This window comes from Peromyscus leucopus, chromosome 14 (assembly GCF_004664715.2).
Source record: "Peromyscus leucopus breed LL Stock chromosome 14, UCI_PerLeu_2.1, whole genome shotgun sequence".
NCBI classification, from domain to species: Eukaryota; Metazoa; Chordata; class Mammalia; order Rodentia; family Cricetidae; genus Peromyscus; species Peromyscus leucopus.
Window position 1 is genome coordinate 87087824 of NC_051075.1, and position 11885 is coordinate 87099708.

At 37.5% G+C, this 11885-nt stretch overlaps 1 protein-coding gene and 1 pseudogene across 2 annotated transcripts in view; both read left to right on the forward strand.

Annotated features, from left to right (window-relative positions):
* The first annotated feature begins 185 nt into the window (after positions 1-185).
* Positions 186-301, forward strand: LOC114692026 (annotated as a pseudogene).
* A 1036-nt stretch (positions 302-1337) lies between these two features.
* Positions 1338-11885, forward strand: part of Tinag (tubulointerstitial nephritis antigen) — a 110070-nt gene continuing 99522 nt past the window's right edge. The window contains exon 1 of one of the 2 annotated variants that reach the window (XM_028864907.2): positions 1338-1799. In XM_028864907.2, coding sequence (XP_028720740.1) covers positions 1445-1799 — 355 coding nt within the window. In that variant the 5' untranslated portion in view covers positions 1338-1444. The remainder of the gene's footprint in view (positions 1800-11885) is intronic. The other variant, XM_028864916.2, reaches the window with a different exon arrangement.

Consider the following 11885-nt stretch of genomic DNA (forward strand, 5'->3'; position numbering starts at 1 on the left):
GGAAGTTTAGTAACTCAGCACAAGACAAAAAGGTGGAATCATCAGCTACTGGGCAGGAAGTAGGGCACGAGATAGGACAGTGATACCCAGATGGTGAACAATCTTTTATTTTATTTATTTATTTATTTATTTATTTATTTGTTTGTTTGTTTGTTTGTTTGTTTTTCGAGACAGTGTTTCTCTGTGTCACTTCTCGGCCTTTTGGCTAAGATCAAGTGTAGTATCTGTTCTTATCAGTGAATGGATTTTTTAAATGTACAGACAGAATTACACTTGTTTTTACCCTGAGAGTTGACTACTTAAAGGAAGTGACAGCATGAGGAAGAGAATGAGGAGAATGAAGGGCAGATCAAGGTCAGGGAATATATTGATGAAGGGTCTAAGTTATGAAATAGCCACAGAGAAGAAGAACCCTTGTTTTATAGGGAAATAATTGAGAGATATATAAGTAAACAATGATCCCCAGGCCATAAGACCAATAAATTGCTTGGGGACAGAAGTCCAGGTTTTTGACTGTTAAGGCAGATCTTTTTCAATAGTCCACCTAGCCACTCTTGCTGAATCATTACCTGCTGGTTATTTATCCCACACCCAAAGGCAGTTACTGTAGTTAATGAATAAATACAGCCTGGCAAGACCCATTGTAAACCCATAGCTTCACAGACTACCAGACATCTCGACCTCTGAGTGTCCCCTACAGCTCCTTCCCCCACAGCTGCTTAGCAGGCAGACCTGACTTTTCTTGGCTAAAAATGCTTTCCAGAACGGACGGTTTCTCATTGATGCTAGGTAGAGACTTAGGTGGGGAGAAGTAAGGTCAAACTCAGAATATTCTTGCTGAATAGGGCTTTGGCAAGCCTAAAAATTAAGATGCTTGTGGTAGGTAAATGAAGTGCAGATGGGAAATGAAGCCCGTGCATGAGTGTGTGATTCACAGGAGCTGCTGTCGGTGGGACAGATTTAGCAGGTGACACTGGGAGAGTTTGGATTTAGTCACCATGCAAGTAGGTAAAATCGGGAATTGTAATTTTGACTTTTGAATTTTCTGCATGTTGCCAGTGTTTTATAATCATACTTTGGGACATACATATACTAGGGGTTCTCTTAGATGTAGAAACCTAGATTTTTCTGAGGGACAAGTGATATATTCCATTTATCATTTATACTTAAGATTTTAGATAGACTTTTTTGATGATCATATAAGTTTTGTAACATTGTAGGAAATACACATATTTGACTTTAGATAAATTATAAGTCCATTTGTAACACTTGTATTATCTCGTGCAAACACTGAAGGTTTTTATTAATGTTTAACTATAAGAGGCTCGAGTAAAGAATCAGTTTCAAGGTCCAGGCTGATGATTAGAGATCAGGCTTTAAGGAAAAACCCTCAAGACTGGAATCGGAGATAGCTGAAAGAGGAAGCTGAACCTACGTCCAGAGAATGTGGACCAGATATAAGATTTTAATCTTCTCCTATCTGATGGCAGAAATCTGTGCAGAGACTCATTCTTTTTCAAAAAGAGAAGTGGATCCAGGACCATATTTCACTAGAAATCACACCATTTTTGAAGGTACTCGGCACAAAAGGGCCATTTTCCAAGGGCAATACTGTAGACACTTTGGCTGTTGTGAAGACAGAGATGATGCCTGTGTTACTCAGTTCTATGAAGCCAATGCATTGTGTTACTGTGATAGCTTCTGTGAAAGGGGAAACTCTGATTGCTGTCCTGATTACAAGTCATTTTGCCGTGAAGAAAAAGAATGGTCTCCTATTAAACAGCCTTTAGACCCAGAAGGTAGGCTTTGGGAATGTGTTTGAACGTGATCCTAGTCGTCAGATCTGACAGCATTATCTTCCTTCTTTCTCCTCTCCTCTCCTCTCCTCTCCTCTCCCCTCCCTCTTCCCTCCCCTCCCCTCCCTCCCCTCTTCTCCTCCCTTCCCCTCTTCCCCTCTTCCCCTCTTCCCCTCCCCTCCCCTCCCTCTCCTCTCCTCCATTCTGTTTTCTTCAGTGGAATGAATATGATTATTTCAGCACATTTTGTTGAATTTTTAAGTTTCTTTGGTTCAAATGCAGGGCACCTGTACCACACTGGCACCATTATGAACGTTATTGTCTGAGTGTAGTAAGTATGGGTCTGGATTCTGTTTTGAACATTCTTTCAATATACATGCTGTTTAAAACTTTCGGTAATGTACTTAGCAAGACTTTCAAGCATTTGAGTGCAGTTTTCTTAGAGAATTTTGTGAAATTTAAAAACTTGATCATCTAGAACAATTGGACATTCTCCCCATGTAACATTTTACTTATTATTTTGTCAGACTCATGAACCTGTAACATTAGAGTACATGGTATTAGCATGACATTAAAACAAATTAAAGCAAAATAAAACTAGGTGCCATCCTTGCCTAAGGATAATAAATTCTTCAAGTATGTTTTTGTCTGATTTCACTACTTTGGAAATTTTGAGAACGTGATTCAGTTAGTAGAATGCTTGCTTAACATACATGAAGTCATCAGCACCAATCAAGATGGACATTGTTAGCACACACCTGTTATCCTAGCACTCTAGAGATAGAGGAAGGATGATGAGACATGCAAGGTCACCCTCAGCTACACAGTGAGACTGAGGACACCCCGGCTGCATGACAGCCTATCTAAAAAAAAATTAAAGAGAAAAGAGGGTCACATAAAATAGTCTTATAAGAGTCCAGATGGTAAATAGAAATGATGTGTGAGAAGATAACTAGAATGGTGGTATTTGCTACACAGATACAGTTATATGAGAACGGGTATTAATTTTGGGAAGTTGCTACAAAAAAGCCCCATGGACAAGTGTACCCCATACATTTCCCTAGATGAAGATCTCATAGCACCAAATCTCTTCATCAGATGTTTTTGGTTAATCAGAACTCTGTGACATAATTATATATGGGTCTAGAACTTGTAGTCTATAAATGACTAGAACTTTTAGTTAGAAGCCACTTAAAAATCCTACTTCAAAATGGAGATGGTATTGACAACTCTTATTTTCAATAAACTCATTTTGTTTATAAAATTTAAAAATGTTTCTTTAAATGGATATTTATTAGTTAGAATTGTCCTCAGAATTCCATTTAGTCCAGAATTTAATTTTGCCATCAGGCATCTCATTAAACATTTACTTTATTTTACAAAGTGGCAGATACTCCACTATGTTTGAGAAGTTTATTCTTCCTTCAATAATTCTTCAAGTATCCCTGTTGTGCCAGGCAATGTGAAAGGTCTTATTGTTATAAACATTAGTCAAGTTGGATGAGTAGGAAAAAATTTTTAAGAAATTGACAGAGAGGCTGTAAATAGTGATGCATTCTTTGAAGAAAGGAAGAGTGCTTCTATGGACTGAGGAAATAGCTTCAGTAATTAAAATACTTGCCTTGCAATCACCAGGACTATGTTTGGCATCCAGAAGCCACACACAAAAAAACCCAGGAATGGTGGCATGTGTTTATGATCTCTTGACTGGAGAGACAAGGGTAGGCAGATGTCCGGGGTTCAGTGGCCAGCTGGTCTATTATACAGACCCTGTCTCAAAAGTAAGATGGTAGCTCTTGAGGCATGATGATGAGGTTAACCTCTGATCTACATACACACAATTTGGGTGATGTGAGAATATTAATACGTAGCAAACTATACACCATCTGTCTCACTGGAGGACCAGTAAGCATAAACATTCAAGCTGCCACACGGTAAAGAAGAAGCTGAATTGGAGAATAGTGTGCACAAGAGTGTTACAAACATGAGCGTGAAGACCATAGTACTATTTATCAACTGAAAGGAAGCCATTGTCTCTAGAGAGTCCTGATGAGGCAAGGGTAGGTGACAGGAGACTGGTTTTAGAAGCAAGTATAAGTTATTGTAAATCAGACCATTTAGGTCGTGTTGGTTATTTGGGATCACATTTGTTTACTAGAAGTTATCAAAAGATGCTACTTTGGAGTATGTTGTTCAAATCTTAGATGGTCTTTTAATAAAAAACCCAGAGCCAGATATCAGGGTGAGTGTCTCAGATGTGTAACAATGTACTCAAAGACTTTCCCATTCTCAGAGGACTCTATGCTTAATTGCTGCCATCTTGATGCTCTTGATAATCAGTAAGTATTAGGTCCCAATTTTAATTTTTGGCTCTGCTCCTCAACTAATGCATGCTTCAGATTTTAAGTAGTATGGAAGGGTGAAGAAACAAGGCATCATGGACAAGTCTTGCAATAATTAGGATCAGATGGTGTAAAAGCAGGAACTTTGAAAGACATAGTCTTACTCTAGAGGACCTTGGAAAAGTTAATGATACCTGGGGGCAGTAGTTGTGACGGGAATGTACTCAATCAGCTAGAATGCAGGACATTAGAACTGAGTCATAAGAAATGAGTGGGTTATCTAGAGGATGAGTGGGCCAGGTTGCATTTGAGCATTTTTTCAGGGGTTATGTAATACATGCTCAATGAGTTTGTAAGAAACTGCATAGTGCAGAATCAGTAATTAGGCAGGAGGGAAAGAAAGGTCAGGTAGGTACCCTGAATATTACACTAGGACTTAAATGTTCAAGGTCTCATATTGTATGCTGCCTGTCTATAGATGTGTGTCTGGCCCCATAGACAGATTTTGCAAAATGAAATACATTGTTTCTCCTCTGCATCATCTCTGAAAAGAGAGAATTGAGTAAATTAGTCTATTTAGGATACAATGGACCTTTATGTGCCATTATAAACCACATGGGCTCATTTTTTGTATCTGAATTATTAATTTTTTAAACTACCTACAATTTTTCTTCTTGCTGTTTCCAGACAGCATGATGTTTAAGGGTCTGGGTGTGTCATTGTGCATAACTAGACTTCTGTGAATGTTCCTTTCATGTTAGTTCCATTTCTGCTACCGCATTTGCAACCACAGTTGAGTCTGTGGTGGGAAGTCTCATGCAAAATTTCTCTTTTAAAACTGGTCTTTGTTTATGGACAGTCTATTATATCCAATTTCTGTGTGCTACAAAGAAGCATGAGTAACTTTTCATCCTTTTTTTTCTTAGAGTGTATGTGTGTAAAGGTTTCTCTAAGGACATGCCTTCAGTTTTTTTTTTTTTTTTTTTTTTTTTTTTTGGGTTTTTTGAGACAGGGTTTCTCTGTGTAGCTTTGCACCTTTCCTGGAGCTCACTTGGTAGCCCAGGCTGGCCTCGAACTCACAGAGATCCGCCTGGCTCTGCCTCCCGAGTGCTGGGATTAAAGGCGTGCGCCACCACGTCCGGCCGCCTTCAGTTTTTTTTGTCATAACCCACAGTAACAAAATTTATCACAAAACTTGGTTATTATACACATTTATTAAAATTTTTAAAAAATTAATTGAACTTTACCTGCCTTTACTGCAAATCATCCCATTCTGTTCTATTCTATCTTATAAAATAATAATGCTTTAAAAATGCCTTGGTCTCAACATTCAACTAATTTATTTTTATTTAAACTACACTTTGACAGTGTCATACATATGTTTCATGTTATTTTATCATATTGTCCCCTAGTTAACCTCTTATTTACTTTCCCAATTCACAGAATCTCTTCTTTTCATTCATCTGTTTTTATTGTGTGTGTACCCACTGTATTTAGTTACGGTTGCCTTCATGAGCCTGGGTGGGAGTTAATTACAGGAGCAAGGGTTACTTACTAGTGGCTGCACAGATGAGAGGCATAGGACTCCTTATCCTTGGTAAATATTAAAGTCTATAGCTCTCAGAAAGAAATGGGGCCTCATGTGCCTTTTTCTCCTCTGTGATAGACCATTAATGGGCCCCGTCTTGAGAAGGTCTCATGCAAGTAGCCACTGCTTCTGTGAGTTTGTGGGTACAACAATCATGCCATGTTCAGAAGACAGTGTTTCACAGCTCTTCTTCTCATCCCTGGTTCTTATTTCCCTAAACCCCCGACATGTCTGCTCCTTGAACTGTGTGCCAGTAAACAAACAAAGAACTGGGTTCAAGGACTGGCACATGCAATCATTTAAGCTGAGCACTGCTCCATGGTTCTCAAGCCTGTCTATTCCAGTCTGTTAGTCCCCATCTGGCACTGTATACAAGTTCGTTTACCCAATGTTTTAAATACTCAGTGCTTCACCCTTTCCTTAGATGAACAGTGAAAACTGGCTTCTTCTCTGATTGCTGATGATTTGAGCTTCTCTTCCTATCTCATTTCTTCTCATGACTTGCTTTCAACCACCACAATTTTCCACTTTGTCCTAACATCTAGAACAGCCAGTTTACTTTGTCTTCTTTTTTTTTGAGGATGACAGGATAGATACTTAGTCCTTTAAAATAAATTATCTTGTTACTTAAAACAAGCTAAGACTATGAGAATAATTGCTTAGCATTTATAATTTTTATTTAAATTAAATTTATTTTTTAATTGACACAAAACTGTTTTAGTATACATATGTATTGTATAGCATTTAAAACAAGTTTGTCACTTATCATTTGTTTATGGTTAAAACATCCAAAGGCTTTCTTTTAGTGAGTGTGACATACAGGTACATTGCTTTGGTCTGTGGTCACCCCGCTGTGCAATAGCACACCAGGACTTCCTGTTCCTACTTAACTTTGACTCAATACCACTTATCAACATTCTCTACATCTCACTGCTCCTATTCTTCTACATCTCTGGTAACTACTGGAAGTTATAAATCTTCTTCAAGATCATTGCCCTTGAAAAGTTTGATATTCCATCCAAGAGTATAGAGTATGTCTCCTCCTACTAAGATTATTTGAAGAAGTCTTTAGATTAATATATTTTTATAGTAGCTTTATATATTATTCTAGTTTGTGATTTTTTTTGCATTATTGGGTATTGAACCCAGGGCCTCAGGCATGCTAGGTAAGCACTCTATCATTGAGTTGTAGGCCCAAGGATATGTTTAGAGATAGTTCTTGCTATTTTAGATAAGTGCTATGTTTTCATGTTTGTTCAGATAACTACCTGTCAAATTTCCCCAATTCTCTTTTTAGAAATAGCAATGCAATTAATTGTTGCAATGAAGAAAGTACAGTGTAAATGTCATGAATAATGGGAAAATGTTAGCTATATTTCTTTAAGACTAGTAATAGATCATGTAAATGCATTATCTTCACAACTACTAAATAAGAAGATTCCTGATAATGCTTTAAAAATTATATGAACAAACTGAAGAGATGAAACTCTCATTATTGGAGTCAATGTGATTATGTAACAGAAAATACCACTAATATGGATTGCAAGCACTTGAAATCAATGTTTTCACTATGGAATATAAATTGCTAACTATCCTTGGGGAACTAGCAGGCTTGATTATGCTGTGTCTTACTGCTGGATGTGAGTATGGATGTCACTCTTTGCAACACATGTAGTTTCCACTCAACCATATCCTACAATCCCTATTTCTTCCCTGGCCCTCTTTTCTTATTTAATACAGAGATGTCTATAGTTTCTGTGAGTAGAATTCTTTCTGGGCCCAAAGCCTAACTTGTATAACCATATACATTAGTCTTGGGATACTACTGTATGTATTTTAGATCTGAAAGACAGTGATTTTTTTTGGAAAGCATAAGAAGGTTCAGAGATTCTTTTGTAGTTAAATTTGTCTATTATGTCATATTGAAATGATTAGTAAAGGAACTAATAAAGTCAAATTACATGATAATCAATATTAATAACTCAATGATAATGTATGGGCATTGTATAGAGCTCTATGTCTGTAATCAGTCAGAGATAAGATTCTTTTTGTAAGCATTATCCCAAATAGTGTATGTTTGAATGTTGTAGATAGAAATTCACTTACTACTTACTATACACAATAGATGTTTAACAGGCGTTTCTTAGGTAGCATGTTTCCTAACAGCCTACTAACCCTTCTATTCCTCTTCCCTAGTAACTAATATTATCAAGTACTTACTATTGTATGTAAGGATTTTCCACACACCCTTCAGACTTTAATCTGTCCATTATTTTGTTCCCCCATGTTTAATAGGGTAGTTACTCTGCATGGATTGTGTAGGCAGCTATGGAAAGGGGATGATGCTTATCACCTATGTTCTAGTTACAGCATACGAAGAGGAAGACTCCTAAGGACCCTACTAAATATTGTTTTAGTTAGTGTTGGATTGGTTCCCAGAAAGTTTTTATGGTTTTTTTGAATGACATATTCATGAAATTAAATAATAATCTTATTTCTGTATAATTGTAAAGAATAAATACATTTTAAAATTATTTCTTTTAATTTTTTGAGAGTATAATATAATTACATAATTTCACTCTTAAGTTTCCTCCATTCAAATCCTTCTTTATATCTCTCTTTGCTCCTGTTTAAATTCATGCCTCCTTTTTCATTACTAGTTGATAGCTATCTATGGCTATCTATATCTCTATAAATTAGGAATACACAATACATTCCTAAATACATAAATACAACATACTCTGTATAATGCCACTTCAATGTGTCTGTTTACAGGGCTGACCATTTGGTATTGGATAACCAATTGGCGTGCTCTTTCCTGGCTAAGACTGTTTCTCCTCCTCTCAGCATTTCATAGTTGTCTATAGTTCTTTGTGTAGGGTTGAGGCTTCCTGGGCTTTCTCCTGTCTATGTTAGCACGTCTATTTGCATCATCCTTGTTAAGCCCATGCTTAGGCAGTCATATTAATGAGACCTTATGGGCGTGGCTTCTGACACTCCCAGGATACGCAACAACCTCACATCAAACTCCCTGATCCTTTGGCTCTCATGATCTTTTACCCATTCTTCACAATGGTCCCTGAGCCTTAGGTACAGGGGTTGTGTTGTAGATGTAGTTGGTACTGGGCTCCACAACTCTGCATTTTGATCAGTTTTGTTTTTCTATAATAGTCTCTGTTGCAAAGAGACATTTCTTAGATGAGCAGGGAAGGCCAAATGTGTCCGTTGGTGTAATACTTAGAACGCAGTTAGAGGTTATGGTGATTCAGTAAAGTTATGGGTTTTCCTTCAAATTACACTCCTATTAAATGTAGGTTCTAACAGTATTGGGTTGATATCTAGAAAATTCTTATGTTTTTGAACATCATATTCACCAAGTAATAATTTTATTTTGACATAGCTTTAACTTCTTATTTGTTTTAGTTTTGAGATAATATAATTACAACATTTCTCCCTTCCCTTTCCTCCCTCCAAACCCTCCCATACACCACTTCCTTCAAATTCATGGTCTCTTTTTTTCAATAATTGTTACTACATGAACACAGTATAAATGTATTCCTAAATGTAAGCTTCTACATCCATATAATGTTTTCTGTATGCGTATAACTTCAGAGTTGACCATTTGGTGCTGATAATCAGTTGGTTTGCTCTTCCTTGGGGAAGACCACCTTTCCCACTCCCAGCATTCCTTTGTTGTCTATAGCTCTTTATCTATATAATTTTAAAGAATAAACACATTTTATGAAGTGTGCTTTTTTAAGCATGAGGTAGTTATTAAACTGCATTGGTAGAATAGTGAAATGTCATTCTTCATTTTCAATAGGTAACTCTTACATCTTTTTTCAAGGTGACAGTTTGGTAAAAGATATTGATAGTATTTAAAGCCTTCAGTGTATCTCTCCTTGAAGTAATCATTGATGTGCTAATAAAAGAGTATTATAAAGCCCCATATCTTAAGAAACATATGATCTATGTGAGTAAGAAGATTTTAGCCTATAACACATCTAGAACTATTGTAAAAGAGTAATAATATGGTGACATATCTGGACAATAGTATAACCCTATAACATCATCTAGAAAGCAGATTACCTGCAGTGATTAATACTTCACTAGCAAATATAATGTGCTAGAAAAGGTTAGCATAGGGTTTGTGAAAACCACAACATAAATATTTTTATTTACTTAAAAATTTTCATTTTTTCCTTTTTTTTTAATTAAGAGATTTTTCTATTCATTTTATAAACCAACCGCAGATTCCCCTGTCCTCCCTCCTCCCACCACCCAGCTTTCCCCTCAACCCACTCCACATTCCCACCTCCTCCTGTGGGAGTCAGCAGAACCTGGTACATTCAGTTGAGGTAGGTCCAAGTCCCTCCTCCCTGCAACAAGGCTGCATAAAGTGTCTCATCGTAGGTACTATGCTCCAAAAAGCTAGCTCATACACTACTGACAGGTCCGGATCCCACTGCCTGCCCCCCCCCAACAGTTCAAGCTAAGTTATTGGTCCACAGTTCATGTGTTTCCACTAGTTTAGCTAGTTGTCTCTGTACTTTTTTCCTATTATCTCTTGCTCATAGAACCCTCCTCTCTCTCATCGATTGGATTCCTAGAGCTCTGCCTGGGACCTGGCTGTGGATCTCTGCATCTGCTTCTATCAGTCACTGGATGAGGAGTCTATGATGACACTTAGGGTATTCAGCCATCCAATCACCAGACTAGGCCAGCTCAGGCACACTCTCAACCATTGCCAGTAGTCTATGGTGGAGTCTTCTTTGTGGATTCCTGGGAACCTCCCTAGCACTCTGCTTCTCCCTGTTCCCATGGTACCTTCATTTATCATGGTATCTATTTTCTTGTTCTCCCACTCTGTTCATGTTCCAGCTCGAACCTCCAGCTCCCCTAAGCTCTCATTCCTCCGTCTATTACTCCCTCATTCATTACATTATCATCATCATTATTATTATTTTATTATTATTTGTGTGTGTGTGTGTGTGTGTGTGTGTGTGTATGTGTGTTTGGCTGTAGCTGTGCCACAGTGCATGTTCAGAGGTCAGAAGACAACCTTTAGAAGTTGGTTTTCTCCTTCTATTGTGTGGGTTTTGGATATTTAGGTCGTCAGGCTTAGCAGTAAGTGTCTTTACCTGCAGAATCATCTCACCAGCCCCAATGTACATATTTTTAATGCACAAGTGTATTTTGCTTGGATTATTCAGCCTAAGTTCCACCTAGCTCTCCACTCTTCCATTTCTTCACTAGACTACAGCTCTTGTGTTTGCAATTCAGATCGACCTCTCATGCTACATCAGTCAAATATAAGTCCCAATAAATAAAGGTAGAATGAGGGTAGTCTTCACATCTTAAGAAGAGATTTTGGAGTTCAAAATAGCACCTCTACTCTTGTCTATTTGTACAGAACATAGTCACATGGCCACACTTTCCAAAGAGGCTAAACATCAAAACTTTGGTTTTGTTTGGTTTTGCTGTGTGGAAACTACATGGGGTTCTCTTGTATGACACAAATAGTAAGCAATAATATTGGTAACAGCCATTGCAGTCTCTGAAAAAATTAAGTGTCATGTAAAAGCATGCCTATCTAAATGCTTGCGTTTTTATTTATGGCATAATTTCAACAAAATGAAATTATCTCCTACTTTTTCCCATACTAGGCTTTAATGCTTGACCTCAGTTAATTCTCTTGCCTCAGTTTCCCGAGTACTGGGGATTCAGGTGTGCCTAAGCTCAATTTACTATCATTTTGCATATCAGTATTATAAAATAAGTTATAATCTGCTGTCCTCTCTCACTGACAAAGGAGACAAGGTTTCACCTTGTAACCCAAGCTGGCCTGTATCTCACTGTGTGGTCTACACAGGGCTTAAACTCACAGCAAGCCTCCCTCCAAAGCCTTTCTCCTACTTACCAGGATTACAGGAGTCAGCCTGTAATACCTGACTCAGCCACAGTGCTGTCCATACACTAAAGCACATTCAGATGTCTCTTATTTAAAACATGTAGTCCATTCTGAAAAGTAATTGCTACCTCTTCAGTATTCATTTTTGCTTAAGAGGGTATTTCAAAGATTTCAACTCAGAGATGTATTTTAGGTAGAATTTATGTTCTAGCGATAGCTTTTATTCCATTCATTATGGATAGGAGCAA